General features: G+C 42.7%; 1 protein-coding gene across 1 annotated transcript in view; it reads left to right on the plus strand.

Annotated features, from left to right (window-relative positions):
• The window catches only part of COL20A1 (collagen type XX alpha 1 chain), a 184,717-nt gene that overhangs the window by 74,559 nt on the left and 86,307 nt on the right, over positions 1-23,851 (plus strand). The window contains exons 19-21 of the mRNA XM_067468230.1: positions 12,136-12,278; positions 13,676-13,805; positions 15,981-16,037. Coding sequence (XP_067324331.1) covers positions 12,136-12,278; positions 13,676-13,805; positions 15,981-16,037 — 330 coding nt within the window. The remainder of the gene's footprint in view (positions 1-12,135; positions 12,279-13,675; positions 13,806-15,980; positions 16,038-23,851) is intronic.

Raw genomic sequence — 23,851 nt, forward strand, 5'->3', positions numbered from 1 at the left:
ATGATCATTAGAGACCTTTCCAATATTAGGGACCTTTTCAATTTGTTCCTCAATAAGACAGCCAGAAGAGAAAATGTAGTCTGGGCAAGGGTCTGGAGAACAAGCCCTATGAGGAGTGGCTTAAAGAGCTGGGCATTTTCAGCCTGCAGAAGAGAAGGCTGAGAGGAGACATAATGAGGGACAGGGATAAATATGTGAGGGGAAGCTTGTTTTCTGCTGCCCTGGAGACTTGGACGCAGAACAATGGCTTCAAACTACAGGACACCAAATTGGGAGTGATAGCCAATACTCCAGAGGACAGGAGCAGGATTCAAAACGATCTTGACAGATTAGAGAGATAGGCCAAAACTAACAAAATGAAGTTCAACAGTGACAAATGCAAGATACTCCACTTTGGCAGAAAAAAATGAAATGCAAAGATACAGAATGGGGGATGCCTGGCTCGAGAGCAGTACGTGTGAAAAAGATCTTAGCGTCCACATGGACAACAAGTTAAACATGAGCCAACAATGTGATGTGGCGGCAAAAAAAGCCAATGGGATTTTGGCCTGCATCAATAGGAGCATAGTGTCTAGGTCCAGGGAAGTCATGCTACCCCTCTATTCTGCTCTGGTTAGATCACACCTGGAATATTGTGTCCAATTCTGGGCACCACCATTCAAGAGAGATATTGACAAGCTGGAATGTGTCCAGAGGAGGGCGACTAAAATGATCAAAGATCTGGAGAACAAGCCCTATGAGGAGCGGCTTAGGGAACTGGGCATGTTTAGCCTGAAGAAGAGAAGGCTGAGAGGAGACATGATAGCCATGTAGAAATATGTGAGAGGAAGCCACAGGGAGGAGGGAGCAAGCTTTTTTTCTGCTTCCTTGGAGACTAGGACGCGGAACAATGGCTTCAAACTACAAGAGAGGAGATTCCATCTGAACATGAGGAAGAACTTCCTGACTGTGAGAGCCGTTCAGCAGTGGAACTCTCTGCCCCAGAGTGTGGTGGAGGCTCCTTCTTTGGAAGCTTTTAAACAGAGGCTGGATGGCCATCTGTCAGGGGTGATTTGAATGCAATATTCCTGCTTCCTGGCAGGGGGTTGGACTGGATGGCCCATGAGGTCTTTTCCAACTCTTTGATTCTATGATTCTATGAAAGGAGATTCCACAGGAAAGGCTTTTAAACAGAGGCTGGATGGCCATCTGTTGGGGGTGCTTTGAAAGCAATTTTCTTGCTTCTTGGCAGAAATAGAAAGAAATAGTTGTAGCCAGTGGCACAAATTTTGAAGTGGTCCCAGGTACATTAGAAAATTAATAGATTAGTGCAATGTGTGAACATGGAATGGTGCAATGATAACTGGAACGGCCTGGACTACGCTATTGGATTGTGTAGTTTCAGCAATTTTACTGTTGATATGTTTTTAGCGGGTGTTTTAATGTACATGTTTTCATGCTAGATATATATTGATGCAATGTATGGCATCGAATTGTGCCTTTGTGCACCTGAGTCCCTTTCTGGGTTGAGAAGGGCGGGATATAAATATAGCAAATAAATAAAGTAAAAATCCAATTGCTCACATTAGATAGCATGCCGCAGAGTGCTTGCCTAGTTCCTGAATGTGGTGCTGCATTTTGTCAGTTTGTCCAAGGGAATGGCTCTCGCTCATCTGTGTGGCAGTGGTATGTGTGTGTGTGTGTTGTAGCAAATCCAAGGCTGCTTGCGCAGATGGCACCCCTTGTGCCAGGGAACATTTGTTCCCTCCTGGGCAGCCTCCGAACCTCTGACCTTTCTTCCACCTGTCAAAATCATGTCGTCAAGATTCCTCAGGGCCTGTGGGAGCTTTCTGAGCAAATCCCTCCTTCAAGAGCTTCATTTACTTTCCCTCAGCTTGTTAGTTTTTCCTGGGATATTTATGTCTGAAGGCTGCCACAGGGCTGCAGCTCATCTGATGCCAGCTGTTGCTGGCAAGCTATCCACGAGTTCATGGTCTTGCACTCGTCCACATGAAGCAGCTGAGTTGTGATCAATATTTCTCCACTCTGTTCTTCCATGGCTAACCATTGTGAATATATATATATATATTGCTATGTTAACCAAAAAGTGGAAAATTCATTAGTCTAGCATTTGAAGCTTGCTGGCTTCTTCATAACGCAAAACGGGGTTTTAAAAATCATTCAAAAGAACATAGATTCATAGTATCATAGAATCAAAGAGTTGGAAGAGACCTCATGGGCCATCCAGTCCAACCCCATTCTGCCAAGAAGCAGGAATATTGCATTCAAATCACCCCTGACAGATGGCCATCCAGCCTCTGCTTAAAAGCTTCCAAAGAAGGAGCCTCCACCACGCTCCGGGGGCAGAGAGTTCCACTGCTGAACAGCTCTCACAGTCAGGAAGTTCTTCCTCATGTTCAGATGGAATCTCCTTTCTTATTTATTTATTTATTTTATTTACTTTACTTATATATTGCTGTTCTCAGCCCGAAGGCGACTCACAGCGGTTCACAACCAATAAAGCAGCAAAAATTCAATGCAACAGTATAAAAACATTTAACGACTTAACACATTACATAAATTAGACAATTACTACAGTAACCAATCACTATCGTCTCATCATCAAAACCATAATCCAGATTCGTCATCCATTGTTCCATTCCTGTGTTCATTACCAATCATTGCACTAGTTATTCGAGCACCTGCACAAACAGCCAGGTCTTCACTTTTTTGCGGAATACCATTAGCAATGGTGCTAGTCTAATGTCCGTAGGAAGGGCGTTCCACAGCCGAGGAGCCACCACCGAGAAGGCCCTATCTCTCATCCCCGCCAGCCGTGCTTGAGAAGCAGCCGGGATTGAGGGCAGGGCCTCCCTGGAAGATCTCAAAGTCCTGGTGGGTTCATAGGCAGAGATGCGGTTAGCTAGGTAGCTTGGGCCGGAACCGTTTAAGGCTTTATAGGTCAACGCCAGCACCTTGAATTGAGCCCGGTAGCAAATCGGCAGCCAGTGGAGCTGGCACAACAGGGGGGTTGTATGCTCCCTGCGTTCTGCTCCTGTTAGAATCATGGCTGGACTAATTGAAGCTTCCGGGCCGTCTTCAAGGGCAACCCCACGTAGAGAGCGTTGCAGTAGTCTAGGCGGGATGTAACCAGAGCGAGGACTACAGTGGCCAAGTCAGATTTCCCAAGGTACGGGCGCAGCTGGCGCACAAGCTTTATCTGTGCAAATGCTCACCTGGTCGCCGCCGAAACCTGGGGTTCCAGGCTCAGCGATGAGTCCAGGGTCACACCTATTTGTGTAGTTTGAAGCCATTGTTCCACGTCCTAGTCTCCAGGTCAGCAGAAAACAAGCTTGCTCCCTCCTCCCTGTGGATTCCTCTCACATATTTATACATGGCTATCATATCTCCTCTCAGCCTTCTCTTCTTCAGGCTAAACATGCCCAGCTCCTTAAGCCGCTCCTCATAGGGCTTGTTCTCCAGACCCTTGATCATTTTAGTCGCCCTCCTCTGGACACATTCCAGCTTGTCAATATCTCTCTTGAATTGTGGTGCCCAGAATTGGACACAATATTCCAGGTGTGGTCTAACCAAAGCAGAATAGAGGGGTACCATTACTTCCCTGGACCTAGACACTATGCTCCTATTGATGCAGGCCAAAATCCCATTGGCTTTTTTTGCCGCCACATCACATTGTTGGCTCATGTTTAACTTGTTGCAGCGAGGCTCTACTTTTTTGTGAGGGAGCCCCCGGTGGTGCAGTGGGTTAAACTGCTGAGCTGCTGAACTTGCTGACCGAAAGGTTGGTGGTTCAAATCCGTGGAGCAGGGTGGGCTCCCGCTGTTAGCTCCAGCTTCTGCCAACCTAGCAGTTCGAAAACATACAAATGTGAGTAGATCAATAGATACTAATTTGGAGGGAAGGTAACAACACTCGATCCAGTCATGCTGGCCACATGACCTAGGAGATTTCTACGGACAACGCTGGCTCCTCAGCTTAGAAATGGAGATGAGCACCACTCCCCAGAGGTGGACATGAATAGACTTAATGTCAGGGGAAACCTTTACCTTTACTTACTTTGTTGTGAAGGGGCTGATCCACCTAAGTCCTGACCAAACAATTTCAAAAGTATACTGAAGTAAAACAAAGGCACTCATTATTCAAACTCAGTTTTATTGAATGCAAAGAAATTGAAAAAAAAGGACATAGGAGGCATGAGCACTCCCTAGAGGCCAAAATGACTGGAAAGATAAGCCAGTGTGGTGTAGTGGTCTTAGCATTGGACTATGACTTCAGGGATGAGGGTTCAAACCTCAGCTTGCCATAGAAGCCAATTTGATGGCCTTGGATAAGTCACACACTGTCATCCTCAGAGAAAGGCAAAGGAAAAGGAAAAGCCTTTCTGGGAAAAAACTTGTCAAAGGAACCTGACAGACTCACTTCAGCATTGCCTAAAGTCAGAATACAACAATTGTGAACACTAGAGCAGTGTTTCTCAACCTGGGGGTCGGGACCTCTGGGGGGATCACGAGGGGGTGTCAGAGGGGTCACCAAAGACCATCAGAAAGCACAGTCTTTTCTGTTGGTCATGGGGGTTCTGTGTGGGAAGTTTGGCCCAATTTTATCATCGGTGGGGTTCAGAATGCTCTTTGATTGTAGGTGAACTATAAATCCCAGTAACTACAATTTCCAAATGCCAAGGTTTATTTTCCCCAAACTCCACCAATGTTCATGACATATTGAGTATTTGTGCCAAGTTTGGTCCAGATCCATCATTGTTTGAGTCCACAGGGCTCTCTGGATGTAGGTGAACTACAACTCCAAAACTCAAGGTCAATGCCCACCAAACCCTTCCAGTATTTTCTGTTAGTCATGGGAGTTCTGTGTGCCAGTTTTGGTTCAATTCCAACATTGGTGGAGTTCAGAATGCTCTTTGATTGTAGGTGAACTATAAATCCCAGCAAGTACAACTCCCAAATGTCAAGATCTATTTTCCCCAAACTCCACCAGTGTTCACATGTGGGCATATTGGGTATTTGTGCCAAATTTGGTCCAGTGAATGAAAACACATCCTGCAGATCAGATATTTACATTACGATTTATAACAGTAGCAAAATTACAGTTATGAAATGACAACAAAAATAATTTGATGGTTGGGAGGTCACCACAACATGAGAAACTGTATTAAGGGGTTGGGGCATTAGGAAGGTTGAGAACCACTGCACTAGAGGAATGATGAAATCTCTGACACACCATGAGACTGCCTTTCCATACAGTGGTGGGATTGTGTGTTCCCAGAGGCAAGAAGTGATACCAGTAGTAGAAGCACTGCTAGTAGGGCCAGGCATGTCAGACAGGCTTTTGCTGAGCTACTCGGCAGCAGCAGCAGTGTGTATGTCTATGCTGGAAGATTTCTTATTTATTGTATCAGGAGCAATTGCCCAACTGAAGAGAGGTGCAATTCAAAAATGATCAATGTGGTATGCATCCACTATATATGCTAACATAACTGTAGGGTTGCAGCAGGTTGGCATGAGAAAATCTTACGCCACTGAATCTCTGAGGTTAGCTGCTAGCATTTCTCCATAGGGTTGTTGTAGGTTTTTTTCGGGCTATATGGCCATGTTCTAAAGGCATTTTCTCCTGACGTTTCGCCTGCATCTATGGCAAGCATCCTCAGAGGTAGTGAGGTCTGTTGGAACTAGGAAAAAGGGTTTATATATCTGTGGAATGACCAGGGTGAGACAAAGGACTCTTGTCTGCTGGAGCTAGGTGTGAATGTTTCAACTGACCACCTTGATTAGCATATAATGGCCTGACAGTGCCTGGAGCAAACTTTTGTTAAGATGTGATTTGATGTCCTTGTTTGGTTCCTCTCTGTTGTTGTGCTGTTGTAATTTTAGAGTTTTTTAATACTGGTAGCCAGATTTTGTTCATTTTCATGTTTTCCTCCTTTCTATTGAAATTGTCCACATGCTTGTGTATTTCAATGGCTTCTCTGTGTAGTCTGACATGGTGGTTGTGAGAGTGGTCCAGCATTTCTGTGTTCTCAAATAAGATGCTGTGTCCAGGCTGGTTCATCAGGTGCTCTGCTATGGCTGACTTCTCTGGTTGAAGTAGTCTGCAGTGCCTTTCATATCCCTTGATTCGTGATTCATTTCTCCATAGTTTCATGCAGAAGTTTTACGAAGTATAGCTAGAAATTCCAGGCATTCAACTTTCTGAATACGATTGTAAACTTTGTATCTATCATTAAGTTAAATTCCCTCACTGACATGGCTACAGCAGCAACACTTATATTAATAATGCAGATGTGCATGTTGGCAAAATTCCATATAAACAAAGCAAGATTGGCATTATTGTACAGAAAAGACTGCTTTGGTATAGTGTCTAAGCTATGCTCAAGAGTGTATATGTTCATAGTAGCACAAAAATGAGAAAATGAAATCAAAGCTGTCTGCTTTTCTGGAGTGTCTATCACTATGTATGAGTTAAGAGAGGGTTGCAAATGTCCTGAAGGAACTGACCTCTGTAGCAAACTGTACAAGCCCCAAATATGGAATTAATTTAAACTAATTTCCCAGTTGAATTCAAAATGAGTAGAGAAACACCAGGCAGAGGAGCAAGAAAAGAACTATTTGGAGAAAGCCAGCTCATCCCTAGAATCATAGAAACTTGGAAGAGACCACAAGGGCTATCTATCCAGTGCAACCCCCTACAATGTAGTAATATAGAACTTCAGCACTTCATAAAGATGCCCATCCAACTTTTGTTTGCATATCTCCAAAAGAGAGTCCATTCCCCTTTCAGACAGAATTCCACTACTGAAAGATCTTATAGTAATGAAAGCATTTTTGGAAAATGTGAATTTCCATAACTATTTGGGAAATGGGATTCATAACCTTTTTGGAAAACCACTGGTCAAATGGCCTTTTGGAAATATATACAGCAGAGTTTTAGAAATGTTTCTTTGGTTGTCCAAAAACATCTAGTAACACTTTTTAACCTATGGCATTTAAAATATAAGCATGACTCAAAATTCCATATCATCACTTCCATTATGTAACTTTATGAATTCTTAGCTATGTAGTGGAGATGCTAAGAAATCCTTGTCATGAATTACAAAGATGTATAACAGGACAGGCAAAAGTCCCCCTTGTGTGGAGAAGGGTGGGATAGAAATGTATGACATAAATAAGTAAATAAATAAATAAAAGTTCCTAATGTGCATCGGTAGAGTTCATGAGTGGCGCAGTGGGTTAAATCCTTGTGCTGCTGAACTGCTGACCAACCTTTCATAGAATCATAGAGTTGGAAGAGACCTCATGGGCCATCCAGTCCAACCCCCTGCCAAGAAGCAGGAATATTGCATTCAAATCACCCCTGACAGATGGCCATTCAGCCTGTGTTTAAAAGCTTCCAAAGAAGGAGCCTCCACCACACTCCGGGGCAGAGAGTTCCACTGCTGAACGACTCTCACAGTCAGAAAGTTCTTCCTCATATTCAGATGGAATCTCCTCTCTTGTAGTTTGAAGCCATTGTTCTGTGTCCTAGTCTCCAGGGAAGCAGAAAACAAGCTTGCTCCCTCCTCCCTGTGGCTTCCTCTCACATATTTATACATGGCTACCATATCTCCTCTCAGCCTTCTCTTCTTCAGGCTAAATATGCCCAGCTCCTTATGCTGCTCCTCATAGGGCTTGTTCTCCAGACCCTTGATCATTTTAGTCGCCCTCCTCTGGACACATTCCAGCTTGTCAGTATCAATCTTTGGTGGGAAAAGGCAAAAAGGATGCTCCATGTACTCATGCCGGCCACATGACCAGGAGGTGTCTATGAACTATTGCAGGCTCCTCGGTTTGGAAATGGAAAACAGCACCTCCCCCAGAGCCAGGGCTTAGCACTGCCTCCAGAAGATGGAAATGAAAAAAGAAGTCTCTGCTTTTGTCTGTATATTTGTGCCTCACTGTATTGTCATTAAAAGAAGGCATTGAATGTTTGCCTGTGTCTGTTTATATATGCTGTAATCCACTCTGCGTCCCCTTGGGGAGAAGGGCGGAAACATGCCCATTGCGCAATGGTCACTTTGCTGGCTTGGTCACATAGTAATGACACAGTGGTCCTTGATTGGACACAGAAATCATGGAATTGCCAGTTCCCACTAATGAAGACCAACAGAGCTTGGGCCATTCAGAAGCCATGCTTTCAGTGCCATATTTAGGAAATGACTTAGTATTTTAAGCCATGGCCCCATTCACATTGCATAATTATTATATCACCAATACAACTGCATGAATCTTAGAACTTGAACTTGTAATTTGGTGCAGATAAGAGTTTTCTGGCAGAGGATTCCAAATACCTCACAAATCCCAGGATTCTGTAAGATGAAGCCATTGCCATTAATGTAAAATCTGTGCTCTAACTGCATACTGTAAATAGAGCCCTTGAGGCACAGAGGCTAAAATATATTCAAATGCACTACTGCAAACATAGGTGATCTGCTACATCTATCTCAACAGTGAAGCAAAAGTTTTGGGTGACCCACAATTGAAAAAAGAAGTCCATGAGACTTGGAGGACGGGCAAGGGCAAAGTATTCCCAGGCGTGAAATTTCTGTTGTTAAACCTTTTACTTACAAGAGCAAAAGAGGCAATTCTTTTCTGCTTTTAGCAGGGCCTGGGGTAACCATAGAGTGTTCTGTTGGGGACCCTGCACAGCTCACGTGAAACCTCATTGATTCCGCTCCTTTTGTTTGTGCAGTTTTCGTTTCATTGAAGCCAAACTAAAGGATTATTGACTATATTTTGCCCCAGGCTATGGCTGCTCTCCAAGCTGCCAAGGAGAAGCCGAAGCTCTGTGACGATGAAAAGATGACCTATATATTATTATGGATGTGTAGTAGTAGGCCAAGGAGGTTAGGCCACCACCAGGTTTCAACTCAAGTTCAAGAATTCTGAATATTTCAAAAGAAAGGCATTTAAATACACACAAGATTTAAAGCCAGGCATTTATAAGGCTCCTGACATCCCATGCTCCTATGAGTTGTGCAGTTTTGGATTTTCCTTTCACCTCTGAGAATGTCAACAGCTGAATGTCCTTTGAGTTTGAATCCAATTGTTGTACCCCAGTAGCTTTTTGAGTGCCTTCCAACCTGGGAGTCTCAGTTTCTGGTGCTATGTCATATTTAATTTTGGATTGGCTTGTCATAGGTTTTCATGGTAAAAGACTTAGAAAAGAAATTTTCTATGCCTTCTTCTGTGGCACACTAAGACATGTTATCTATGGTGCCTCCATTTAAATTGGACTTCCTGAGGCCTTATAGTTGGGAGCAATTGCCATACTATTGGTCGGTGCTGTGTGTATGGTATTGGTGCTCCCACTGAATTAGTGCATTGCTGCACAATGCTGTCACTCACAAATAGGAGGTCTGGGGTGTATCTTCAGTGCCATCTTCCACTGTTGTAGGATGGCGGGACCTTACTGTTAAAGTCACCAATTACTACCATCCTTTGGTGCCTAACAAAGTTCTCAGGAGAGGAGAAACAAAACACTTCATTTGGGGAGGTAATCATGAGTCAGTGAAATCTCTGGCCCATCCCCTGTTCAGATATCAGCCAGCATGCCAACGCCTTAAATCAAGAAATACTTTTCTAAGATCTACAGAGATAGTCGCAGGAACACTTCAGCAAGCAAGAGTCCAAAAGTAGCAGGCTAAAACTTAGCACGTCAATCCATGGCTGATACCAAATGAGAGATTCCCTCCTGGGCACACAGAAGACTGGGCAACTTAGAAGGCACTGAACAGATTGCGTTCTGACACCACGAGATGCAGAGCCAACCTTAAGAAATGGGGCTATAAAATGGAGTCCACAACATGCAAGTGTGGAGAAGAGCAAACCACAGGCCACCTATTACAATGCAGCCTGAGCCCTGCCACATGCACAATGGAGGACCTTCTTATAGCAACGCCAGAGACACTCCACATGGCTAGCTACTGGTCAAAGGACATTTAATATATGCCAAGTTTTTAAACTTTGTGTTTCACCAATTCACCATCATATGCTCCTGCAATCACCCTTGTAATCCTGCCTTCCTGACTAATACAGTTCCTTTTAAATTATTATTTCTATGCCTAGTACAATTGCGCAATTCCAGCATTTAAAAAATATCAAAAACATCACATTTAAAATAAAAGAAGAAAGCAATCATGGGAATGGCAAGGGGGAGATGGAAAAGGGAGAGGGGAGGAGAATCCCACCCTTTGGTCTCTTCTCCTTCTGTGCCAGTATGCCACTTTACTGTTACCATGCTGGCTCAAAAGAAGGGACCTATTGAACCATGGTAGGTGATGGGAATTTTGTTGGATTGGTAGCCAGCTGCAATGCTTGTTGGCCTGCCTTGTGTGATAAAGTCCTTAGAATGAAGTCTTTAAGTTTTACCCATCAATAGCAGGGATGGGAGAATCATTGGGAAAGAACTGACAAACCAGTAGCAGGAAACACAAAGGTGATGGCCAGCTGCTATGCTGGTTTGCCTTTTGTGTGTGATAAAGTCCTTAAAGTGAATTTTAAGAGAGCTATCCAAGGTGCTGAACCATGGATAGTTCTTTTGACATTTGGAATAAACCCTATAATTGATTCAACGTCCCATCGACATGGGACCCTATACTGAATAACTTGTACCAGAGCTTTTTGTAGCCACGTCTTAGGAATTTTAGCAGTTGTACTTGAAAATTAATATTCCTCAGCATGGGGCGAGATAGAGCAATGGTCTAAAATCAGCATGATGCAGTTTGCTATGTTCCTATGACTGGAGAATGGCCTTTCCTTTTGGACATGAACTCTGGCATTTCTTTGTCTCAAAATGCAGCTCTAAAACCTTTTTAAAAAACTCAGAAAGAAGCTGGATTCCTCGCTTACCCAAAACAGTGTAGTGCAGTTGCAGAAAACAAGACCCAGTATTGTTTACTAAGTTCCTCTCCTTTGTCTTTGATCAAATATACATGCTGCCTCAGGATACACTCTGAACAGTTTTGTTTTCATCTTTTGAGACTGCTGTCTCATCTTAGCCATTCCTTTTCAAGGTTCAGAGAGGCTTTGTTGAAACATCCCTTCATTCACCTAAGCAATTGCATTCCTCCAAGATCTGTTTTCTCTTGTGCCCTGGAGTAACTCTGTTGTCTCACCCCTCCCAGTCTCTTTTCTGTCTTCCCTGAAGCTGAAAGGCAAACCACTTTCTAATGAGTTACATAGCGGGCACCTTTTGATAAGAGTAAATGGCTACTCAAGCATCCACAGGCAGCTGCATCTAGCCCGGTCAGAAGTCTCTAGGTTTGCCCAGCAGTAAGACAAACAAACAACAGAAAAACAATAAGCTTGGTTGATAACACAAAATATTGTGCAGAATTCAAAAGGGGAAGAGTAAGAAATAATATGCTTGATAGAGTGATTTTTTTCTGTTGAGACTTATAACATTTTCATTCCATCTTCCTGTTGCTTGCTTCTTCTTTGTTCCACAGAATCCAAAGCAATGGTTGTTGTGTGGGAGGAAGAGCCAATGGAGCTGCATGTGTCTCTTCTCTCTCTCTCAAACTAGGGTAGTGGTAGTTGTAATGGAAAGGAGGACCTTTCATCTGCTTCTTGACCTAGACACAATGGAGTTGCACTTTCCTCTTTTTCTCTACCTCTAAGACCAGGGCAGTGGCAATTGGGATGGAGGGAGTATCCTTCATCTGCTTCTGGGTCTAGGCAAGATTGAACTGTATTTGTTTCCTCCTCTCTCCCTATGAGGCCAGGGCATAGATGGTGGCTTATCACCTGTCTTGAGATCTATATACAATGGAGCTGTCCCTGTCTCTTCCTCCAAAGCCAGGACAGTGACATCCTGAATATGGGGATGGAGCCACTGGGCCCATCCACTGGGTCAAAGCTCAGTGGAACTTGTGTACAAAGCTAGCATTACAGAACATTGATTGTCCTGAAGAAGAAGACATCTGGAAAATGTTTTCAATATGGAGAAAAGGGAAAAAAATGTACACATGGTTGAAATGAACACTGAAGTTGCAAGAACTTTGTAGGTATCTTCTTGCAGTTGTTAGGGATGCACGAGGAAGATTGACTTCTACAGGTCAACTCTCTTCTCCCTTTCTTCTTCTTGCAGCTGCGAAGAACCCACCCACAAACCTCTATATTGATTCAGAAACACCAAGCAGCATTCAAGTCCACTGGAACCCACCTGAAGGAGCTGTCCAGCACTACAGACTCACCTACACTCCAGAAAGTGGAAACAAGCGGCAGGAGATGGTATGACTTCAGGAAGTTCCTCTTCATATGTCACTTAGTTGAACTGGGGAATTTTCTACCCCTGGATGTGCCAATAGCTACTGGTTTAAAAAGCTTTATAAGGAGATTATGCAATGTGTACATGGTGAAGCTTTTAATGACTCCTGATACTCATAATGGGTTTAACACTCATTCGTGGGTTAAAGGTAGTAATATACCTCTAAATTAGGGATGGGCAAAATGCAGCCCATGGGCCATGTGTGCTGCCCCCTCCTCCTGGACTGTAAATGGTCCAATAGCTTTGAAAAGAGCTCAGAAAAATGGTTGAAAAATAACAATCAGAACTCTAGGATCCCTCCACTTGTATGGATTTACAATCAAATCAAATAATGTATTGTCGAAGGCTTTCATGGCCGGAATCACTGGGTTGTTGTAGGTTTTTTTGGGCTATATGGCCACGTGCCTCTAGAACATGGCCATATAGCCCAAAAAGACCTACAACAACCTGAATCAAATAATTTTCCTAAGCTTCAGTATTGTTCGTGTTTTTGGTTGTGTCTGGGCCATTTTAGACTAGAAAGTTTTAAGTGAAGCCATCTTCAGGGCCTAAAAATGGTCCAACAAGGGGGATAAACCAGTTGAAAATATCCCAAACAGTCCTTAGAGAGCTGGAGGGGGGATTTTTGGTAGTGTTTTGGGTAGTGGGGATGACCCTCAAGTTCTCCTGATGTGACCTCCCCAAATCTTCCACAGATGACCACTCTTCCTCTCAATAGTGGTTGCTGGGAGGTATGACTGTGATAGGACTATTAGAATCCACATGTAGGCTTGGTAGAAGAATTTGGTTGACCACTGTGGGAAGCAGGATGGTGGATAAGGTTGACCTTTGATCTGATTCAGCAGGAATCTTCTTATATGATTTTTTTCAGGAGTACAGCTCTGGAAGATAGATCATGACTCCTTTGGTCCTTGGTTGAGAAAGCAATTTTTGCAATTATTCATTTTTTGTCAGTCAAAGTACCCTCTAGGAGTCCAAGAAGGACCCATACATTATGAGAATGCCCTCCTTTGAATGGCATTTTGGGGCAAAATGTTGATGGAAGAAGTTGATATGGTTTGGAGTTTCGTGCAGGGCTAATGGGTTACTCTTGCCTTCCATAGTTGCAAACCCTTGAAGTAGGATCATATGAGTAGCCCAAGGTCATCTAGTAGGGATGGGATAACTGGGTAGGAAAGCTTGATGGAAATTTCAGAAATGTAAAAGATACAATCAGATCTTCACATTTGTATATGGTGCACCAGGAATAGAAAGGTTTCGAGAACCATATTTTGTATCGTCCAAATCAACCTTATACAAGCATATTGTGCTAGGCTATTAAAAGATGATTCTCCCCCTTTTTCTGCTTCTCTTTTTTCAGATAACTGTTTCTGGGAGAAGCAGATCTGTTACCCTTCACTCACTCCTCCCTAACAGATTATACATGGTGACAATTTCTGCAGTCTACAGTATAGGAGAAAGCGATCCTGTATCTACTATCGGTCACACAGGTAAGCAAATCCCTTGACTGTGCATCTCCTTTTGCATCTCTCCTTATCCAATTGAAATCTGTAGAAGAGTTCCATTTTCAGTTTCCAAGAATTTCAAAAAATGATAAGAAGTGCAAAGAAGACAGATCAGATCAAGATCTCTCCTTTGTGAAGGTAAGTAGGACAAACCAATACATTATGGTATCAACATTCTTTTAAAAGGTGTGGGAAATTCAATTTCTACAATTTACAAAGCAAAAGTTATCTCACCCACACTTCTCTGATGAATGCATTGATAAGAACACAGAGCTAATTGGTTGAGCATAGGGCTGCAGATCTGCAGGTCAGGATTCAAATCCCCACTCGGCCATGAAAACCTACTGGCTGACCTTGGGGAAGTCACATTCTTTCAGCCTCAAGAGAAGACACAGGCAATTCCCTCTGAACAAATATTGCCAAGAAAACTTCTGCAAGTCAAGCGGAGTTTGAGATGGATTCCTAAATATAGGATGCAAATGTAAACATACTTAGTAAAGAATCAGTTCTGTTGAACTTACCGGGAGTGACTTTTGAAGAAATGCAAAGCAGGTTGAGCATTCCTTATATGAAATTCTGAAATCCAAAACCCGAACTTGTTCATATAGGTGACTGAGATCCAGTTACTTCAAGGATCCCATCCATCTTGTCCTTGGTCGGCCCCTCTTCCTTTTTCCTTCCATTTTCCCCAGCATCATTGTCTAAGCTTTCCTGTCTCCTCATGATGTGGCCAAAGTACTTCAACTTTGTCTCTAATAACCTTCCCTCCAATGAGTAGTCGGGCTTTATTTTCTGAAGTATGGACTGGTTGGATCTTCTGGCAGTCCAAGGCACTCTCAGAACTTTCCTCCAACATATTCAAAAGCATCTATCTTCCTTCGCTCAGCCTTCCCTATGGTCCAGCTTTCACATCCGTAGGTGACTATGGGGAATACCATTGCTTTAACTATGTAGATCTTTGTTGCCAGTGTGATGTCTCTACTCTTCACTATTTTATCGAGATTGGACATTGCTCTCCTCCCATGAAGTAAGCGTCTCCTGATTTCCTGGCTGCGGTCTGGTTCTGCAGTAATCTTTGCACCTAGAAATACAAAGTCTGTCACTACCTCCACATTTTCTCCCTCTATTTCCCAGTTGTCAATCATTCTTGTTGCCATAATAAGGAAAGCTTAGAGAAGACAATTATGCTGGGGAAATGGAAAGAAAAAGGAAGAGGGGCCGACCAAGAGCAAGATGGATGGATGGCATCCTTGAAGTGACTGGATTGACCTTGAAGGAGCTGGGGATGGTGACGGCCGACAGGGAGCTCTGGCGTGGGCTGGTCCATGTTTTCTGCTTCCTTGGAGACTAGGAGCGGAACAATGGCTTCAAACTACAAGAGAGGAGATTCCATCTGAACATTAGGAAGAATTTCCTGACTGTGAGAGCCGTTCAGAAGTGTGGTGGAGGCGCCTTCTTTGGAAGCCTTTAAGCAGAGGCTGGATGGCCATTTGTCAGGGGTGATTTGAATGCAATATTCCTGCTTCTTGGCAGGGGGTTGGACTGGATGGCCCATGAGGTCTCTTCCAACTCTTTGATTCTATGATTCTATGATTCTATGACTGAATGAATGAACAACAACTATCTATCTTTTCATTACAATTCCTTGTTTGTTTCTCCTTTTTCCATCAGTGGTGAGTGAGTTCTCTCCTTATGTCTGGAAATCAAACAGAAGGAGAACTCACTCACCACTGATCTCTGCCAGGATAGAGATATGGACTTCAACTCCCAGAAACCTCCATATTATCCAACGTTTTCATTTATCCAACATCCTGCTGACCCATTTATGTCAGATAAGCAAGACTCTACTGTATTCACAAACTTTATTTCATACACAAAGTTCAGAAAAATATTGTATAAAATACCTTCAACCAATGTATGTGAAGTGTATAAGAAATGGAAAAAAATGTTGTAGTTAGACTTGGGTCCTACTTCCAAGATATCTCATTATGCCCATGTCTACATATACATGTATTCCAAACTCTAAAAAAAAATCCAGAATACTTCTAGTCCTAATCATTTCGGATAAGAGATGCTCAACCTGTATTATCTTACATGTTTGTTATATGCTATCTTTTGAGAAGTTATATACATACAAACTTTTTACTTTATTTCTTGCAGCTTCAATCTTGGCTAGACTGCCCACGTCAAGAGAATCGGTTCCTCTCAGAACAGAGGGTAAGATCCTTTGGTTGACCTTCTGTATTCTTATTTTAGGATTATTTTACTGGCATATTTTAAAATCAAAATATGAAAATGTTACTTCAAAATCTCGTGCCAGTACTTCTATTGTAAGGCACTGACTTTTCTCCAAGATGTGTTCTCTTCTTTCCCGGCATGATTTGGCTGGAACATTTAAGTCACAATCATTAGTTTCACCCCCATTTCCAAGGTGAAGCAAATGCAAATGCACAAGGTGTGGAATTATTTGCAACAAATGTCTGGCATTATCCAGCTGGCAGATATTTATTTGCTGTGCTCCTGGCAGAAAAGAAAGCTTTGAATGGAGTTCAAAAAACCCTTCAATTAACACCCTTCTCTAAATTGTGTTATTAATGTAAGTGAATTTGTCACGGGCGACTCCTCAAATGACTGGCTATAAATGGCATTATGAACTGGGTTGGAAGGAAGCAAATACTTAGCAAACTGGGCTATAAAATATATTGGGGAGAGTCTATTGTAAAATACAGAAGTTATGTGGAAACAAGTTTTGCAACTCTAGCAGAGGCCGAGGAGGTTTTGTTTGGGTGTTTATGAGGAAAGTGCAGCAAAGAAAAAAAAAAGGATACCGAATTAAGCAGAAAATAAGCAGTGTCATCAAGATATCTTCTACTATTTGGATCCAGGTTCCTTAGGGGATCTCATGATGAACCAGTAATGAACCCATTTGCAAACCAATTCAGAGCTCTACTAAAAAGAAGGGCATAAAATTCATCTTGCAGTTAGGAAGAAAACCCATTACACCCTCCTAAGAAAACACTATTCTAGATTTTCTAAAAGAACTTGCAGAAGACATTGTCCTGATCCAACAGAGAGTAAGATACTGGGTTAGGAAAAGAACTTGGAAATTTTGGCTGGAATTCCTTATCAGATACTAAACTGTGGAATTAATGCAGTTTGACACCTAACTGCCATGGCTCAATGCTGTGGTATCCTGGAAATTGTAGTTTGGCAGGGCACCAACACTCTTTAGCAGAGAAGGCTGAAGACTTTCATAGAATCAAAGAGTTGGAAGAGACCTCATGGGCCATCCAGTCCAACCCCCTGCAAAGAAGCAGGAATATTGCATTCAAATCACCCCTGACAGATGGCCATCCAGCCTCTGTTTAAAAGCTTCCAAAGAAGGAGCCTCCACCACACTCTGGGGCAGAGAGTTCCACTGCTGAACGGCTCTCATAGTCAGGAAGTTCTCCCTAATGTTCAGATGGAATCTCCTTTCCTGTAGTTTGAAACCATTGTTCCGTGTCCTAGTCTCCAAGGAAGCAGAAAACAAGCTTGCTTCCTCCTCTCTGTGGCTTCCTCTCACATATTTATACATGGCTATCATATCTGCTCTCAGCTTTCTCTTCTTCAGGCTAAACATGCCCAGCTCCTTAAGCCGCTCCTCATAGGGCTTGTTCTCTAGACCCTTGATCATTTTAGTCGCTCTCCTCTGGACACATTCCAGCTTGTCAAAATCTCTCTTGAATTGTGGTTCCCAGAACTGGACACAATATTCCAGATGTGGTCTAACCAAAGCAGAATAGAGGGGTAGCATTACTTCCCTAGATCTAGACACTAGGCTCCTATTGATGCAGGCCAAAATCCCATTGGCTTTTTTTGCCGCCACATCACATTGTTGGCTCATGTTTAACTTGTCCACAAGGACTCCAAGAGCTTTTTCACACGTACTGCTCTCAACCAGGCATTGTCCCCCATTCTGTATCTTTGCATTTCTTTTTTTTCCCTGCCAAAGTGGAGTATCTTGCATTTGTCCCTGTTGAACTTCATTTTGTTAGTTTTGGCCTATCTCTCTAATCTGTCAAGATCGTTTTGAATCCTGCTCCTGTCCTCTGGAGTATTGGCTATCCCTCCCAATTTGGTGTCGTCTGCAAACTTGATGATCCTGCCTTCTAACCCTTCATCTAACCACAACTCCCATGATTCAATAGCATCGAGCAATTGCAGTTAAAGTGGTGCATTAGTTCTACAGTGTAGATGCACATTCCATTAAATATATCTAGTTACTGAGTTAACTAAATCATTACTCCTAGCTGGACCCCCTCTCCCAAAATGTGATTTACCCATCATCATTCACCCATCCTCCAATTTCCAACAAAATGGATCACCCGGGTTTAATCACAGGTTAAAAGTTATACAATTTAAAGTAGGGAAGGAGGCCCTACTACCTTATCCTTGTCACACACCAGGGCTGGGAAGGTACCTTTGAACCAATCTCACACTTCAGAGTCCAATGAATAAGCAAAACATTTTATTGAAGATTAAATGCAGCTTCAGCAAAAGAATAAAAACAATAAAAGTAATATAAAATATTGTCTATGTAAAGCAGTCACTTCAAAACTTGGAAGCAATAATCCACAAGACCAAGGCACAGGCAAAACCTTTCAACTGAAGACTTGGCACACAATATGATCCAGAGAATTAAAAATACACAAGAAGCATAACAAAGATGCCAAAAGTTATCCGAAACCAGGATAACACTTGATTCCAGGAGCAATACAAGAAATCATGAAAATTACTTGAAACCATGAAAATAACATAGGAAAATCCAAAACCAATTAAGCATGAAACTAGAGAGAGCTTTGCTTCCTTTACTAGACGTTGATTCCTCTGAAGTATGAATCCCAATTAACTCTCATATATACCCAAGAAACTATGTCTTTTTCCTTGGGAAGTCTGAAGAGGGCATTTCTTAGATAACAGTCTGAGGGAGCTACGTCTCCCCTCGGCCATCTGTCTTTGTTGACAGATTTGATTTTTTTTCTATTTAACTCAGGAAAGTTAGACTGCTCTATATCTCCAATTTATTTATTTATTTAAAAGTTTTGTATACCGACCTTCTCACCTCTCTTGAGGGACTCAGACCGGTTTCCAACCATAATATCACATACAATCAATAAAACATCAAAATACATATTACAGTAAAACATTAAAACAGCATTTACAATCAATAACTATAATAGTCAGTCGTCACACTAAAATCGTTGCTCATCATCCTTCTGATCTCCAGTGGGAGAGAGTTCCAGAGTCGAGGGGCCACCACCGAGAAGGCCCTGTCCCTTGTCCCCACCAGAAGCTCTTGCGAGGCCGGTGGGACCGAGAGCAGGGCCTCTCCAGATGATCTTAATAATCTTGATGGTTCATAGGGGAGAATACGTTCAGAGAGGTAAACAGGGCCGGAGTCATTTAGGGCTTTATAGGTTAACACCAGCACTTTGAATTGTGCTCGGAAGCTAATTGGCAGCCAGTGGAGCTGGTGTAACAGTGGAGTGGTGTGCTCCCTGTACCCAGCACCCGTTAGTAGTCTGGCTGCCGAGCGTTGGACTAGCTGCAGCTTCCGGGCAGTCTTCAGAGGCAACCCCACGTAGAGAGTGTTGCAGTAGTCTAAACGGGATGTAACCAAAGCGTGGACCACCGTGGCCAAGTCAGACTTCCCAAGGTACAGGCGCAGCTGGCGCGCAATTAACACATTATTCTCTAATTCCGACCTTGATTCTCTTGGGAAAGCTAGCTCAGGCCTCTCAGCCTCTGGATCTGACTTTAACTGAACATCTACTATTGGCCTGACAATCCCAGAATCCTCAGCTCCATCATGAGCAACAGCACTCTCCTGCCCCGAATTCCCATTTTTAGACCATTGTGGGTCTGCAGGATCTTGTTCACTGCTCTCTAAAATCACAGGCAATGAAACAATCACAGGCTGAACCACAACACTCCTTGGCATTCTTTTCCACTTTCTCTCCTTTCTACCTCCCTTCCTCTCATACACATGTCAACTTTTTTTTCCCAGTGACATCACAGAGGGCCACTTCACTTAGCAACAGCCAATCCTTCAGAAAGCAGCAACTAATCCAATGATATCACAGGAGGCCACTTCACTTAGCAACAGCCAATCCAATGACATCGCAGAGGGCCTCTTCACTTCAATCAAATACACATACATACTGTGCTGTCGCACGCTGGGCCTGTGCATAAAACTGTAGACAGGACATAAATTCTGTGTGCCCAACGGGATGCCGGGGCTGCCTCAGATTAAAGGCCCTTGAATTTCCCCAAACATAGTCTTTAGATTGCTTAAAGGTTCAACAAAGTTCTTTATTGATGAAAACAAACAGGTACTTTAAACCTTTCTTAACAGTCTATTGGCTCTTGCAATCTTGTTCACTGGGAACAGGCACTATCTCCATAACTGGTATTTTAACTAATGGGGAAATCCTTAATTTCTAATCTGGGCAGTCTGTCTTTGCCTCTGTTGGCGTGGAGCCCCTGCACCTGGTACCAACTGCGTCTGGCTTCCGTGAGCAACCCTTACCAAGCAGAGCTTTGTAGACTTCCAGGGGAAAAGAAGGAGTTCAGGTTTCAGTGATGGCTGGCTGAAGTCCTTCAGCAAAGGAGTGTAAGGCTGTATGATCCTAGGCCAAGCTGTGGGCTGTATATCTCCCCGGCCAAGCCATAGAAGACGAAGCTTTCTACAGGAGCTCTTCGTTTTATGTCCTGTGCGAAAGGCTTCTCTGTGTGGACTGAACCCAAAAAGGCTCCTATTCCCTCCAAAACCCCAAAAAGGGGTGGGACCAGGGAACCTAACTATAATTGACAGGTGGCTTGCCCTAAGATTGCAGCCAAAAGAAGCCACCTATCTACAGAGTCCTTGAAACTTAGGACTGCAACAAACATACAATACAAAGCAAACAAAATTGGAGCTCCTGGTGCAGTTGTACCTGCACACATGCTTTGACTTGTATAGAGATAGATAGTTTTTGTTGTTCATTCGTTCAGTTGCTTTCAACTATTTGTTAACTCATGGACCAGCCCACGTCAGAGCTCCCTGTCAGCCATCATCACCCCCAGCTCCTTCAAGGTCAAACCAGTCACTTCAAGGATGCCATCCATCCATCTTGTCCTTGGTTGGTCCCTCTTCCTTTTTCCTTCCATTTCCCCCAGCATCATTATCTTCTCTAAGCTTTCCTGTCTTCTCATGATGTGGCCAAAGTACTTCATCTTTGCTTCTAATATCCTTCCCTACAATGAGCAGTCAGGCTTTATTTCCTGAAGGATGGACTGTTTGGATCTTTTCATGGTCCGAGGCACTTTTAGAATTTTCCTCCAACACCACAGTTCAAAAGCATCTATTTTCTTTCCTCAACCTTCCTAGATAGATAGATAATATATTAATGAGAAGGAGGACAAGGATGGCATAAGCAGAGGTTCAGAAAGACCTTTACAAAAACAGAACACTTTCTTAAATGTCCTTGCCTTTTGGGAGCCTCTTTAATTGTTATCATCAAGGCTCCCTTTGCCTCCATTCAGCTTGTCCCCTGCACCCTCCCTACATTGGTTGCCTGGCACTGTTACAGAAGCAAATAACTGCAGTGCTTTTGGTTTTTGAAGGAGTCTTTTTTGACTCAACCCATTTAAATGAAGAACACTTTATAAGTCTTCACCAAAGAGCCTTTGATTCTTTCTCTCTTATCTCTGATTTGTATGAGCGACGGTGCCTGGTTTTTGATTCTCTTGCTCAAAGGATGAGAGAGGATTTAGCTGGGGATTTCCTGTAAAAGGTGAATTGCAGACGAATGCCAAAGTGTTTATATTTTGTACAAAACAACTCTCTTTACCTTCCACAATGTCCCCGACAGAATGGGCCTTGAAATGAACTGAAGGGGGAGGAAAGCCTTTCTTCTTTTCTCAAGTGAAAATGAATGTAATAAATATGCCAGTACAATTACTCACGGAGTCATTGTACAGGCTTGCATTTCTTTGTGAGTAAACAACAACAGCTTTGCTTTGAGGTGACAGCAGCATTTAACAGAGTGCAGTCTGAGAAACAGAAAGTGGTCTGGTCACTAAAAAGAAAACAAAAAAAGATGGTCAAGAACTCTACTGTAATTGAAATTAATCATGGCATTTATGCGGTTGCATTAACTGGCATTTAATGATAATCACATTTTGACAAGTAAAGGAAGGAGGACATTAGGATCACTCATGGTGGGTGAGATAGACAAGACAGAATAACAGAAATTTCAATAAGAACCTAACAATGAATGAACCACATAGCAACTTTGCAAAGGTCAGATAATGATATTCTGGATAGGATTTATGCTGACAAACCCAACGCTCTCAATGAATGTGCATGGTGGCCTTCAGGAACAGGTTGTATAGCTGATTCATAAACCAAATAAATACATTGGACAACCTATTTAGATAATGTTTGCAATGACACTTGTTGACCTTTCTTGGACCACCATGACAGACACAAAATCTATTGGAAGAGGGATAGGCAGCTGTGTGCTGAATATGAAATGCCAGCACCCTTTCTATATCAAGACAGTGCAGGGATTTCTCTAATGGGGTTGTTGGTTGTGGATCAGAAGGGAAAAAATCCACAATCTCTAGAATAACCAAAGCATATGGTCCCGGGAAAAGCTTGGAAATTACTTTTTCCCAGTTCCATCAGTCAGTATGGGTATCATAGTGCAATCAAATAGCACTTGAGATTCTGCACGAGGAAATTATGTTACCCTGTAGCTACATCTCTGTAGTTATCTCTCCAAATTCTACCCCTTGTCCCAGTTATAAGTTTCAGCCAAGTATAGCCATTTCTATATTGTTGGAAGTGGAGGGATCACTGAAAATATATCCAGCTATATTATGGTATATCTTTTATCTTGATATGTTGCAGCAGGCATCTGCAAGGATCCCTGGAGGTCTCAGTAGATCCCTGCAGATGACATCTATGTAGCACATCCATGTGCAGGGAAATATCTGGATGACTCCCCACTGAATCATGACCTGTTTTCCAGCCACCACTCCACCTTAGTGAAAAATGTTTCTGTGCCACTTACTTTTTTCCTGAGCTCAGCAAATGACAAGGTTGTCCTCAGATTAATAAATGCTATAATTAAAAAGTGTGCCTTGAGGTTTCATTTTGTTAAAGGTGATTTTAAGTGGGAATGAACAATAGACAGAAACACAGTAAAACTTTAATTGAAAGTGTTTGACAACTGCTTTTGTCCAAGAGAAAAGAAGATAAGAGGCCCCTTCACTGATTATGCCACATAAACGTATTTTGCTTATACTCTGTAAAAATAAGAAACCAGGAATGTGCATTAGCAAGCATGCATTTCCTCAGAAAGCAAGATTTGTCTGTGGCTCCCTGGTGAGAATGCAAGTTGAAGGGTGTGCCAAACTGGAGTGGTAGAAGTTATAAAAGTTTTATATGTAAACTATCCCAGACATTTCTATGAAAATCTCCATTCTATTCTGGAATTGAGTAAAGTTCCAGGGCTCCCCGAGAGTGCTTTGAAACTAACTGAGAAAACAAAATAGTAGCATATGCTTTCATGTTGCATCTGATGTAGACTTAACATATATACTCCTGTAAATGTTGAGATGTTTTAGTAAAAAAATGAGCCTAAAAACCCTGGGTTGACTTCTCCATGGATCAATGGGAGTACTCCACCTTATCAAAAACAGAATTATGCCTTTCTCTGGGTAGAATAGTGAAAGCAAGAGCTTAATCCATCTCAGGAGAACATAAAAGAAGCATTGGATCCCTCTGCACTCTCTGCCATATCACTGCTTCTGGGCTTTTTGAATGTCTGGGTTGGGAAATGGTGGTGGCATCCAGGGACATCTGTCCTTCCAAGGCGGCATTGGTGCTTTACCCTCACTGCTGGATGACCCTCAATTTATTCAAGGGTAATATTAAAATCTATAATTGTGGCCCCAAAACCTGCCCTCAAAATATATATTAGTATGGACAGTCTACCAGC

This window comes from Anolis sagrei, chromosome 4 (assembly GCF_037176765.1).
Source record: "Anolis sagrei isolate rAnoSag1 chromosome 4, rAnoSag1.mat, whole genome shotgun sequence".
Lineage (NCBI taxonomy): Eukaryota > Metazoa > Chordata > Lepidosauria > Squamata > Dactyloidae > Anolis > Anolis sagrei.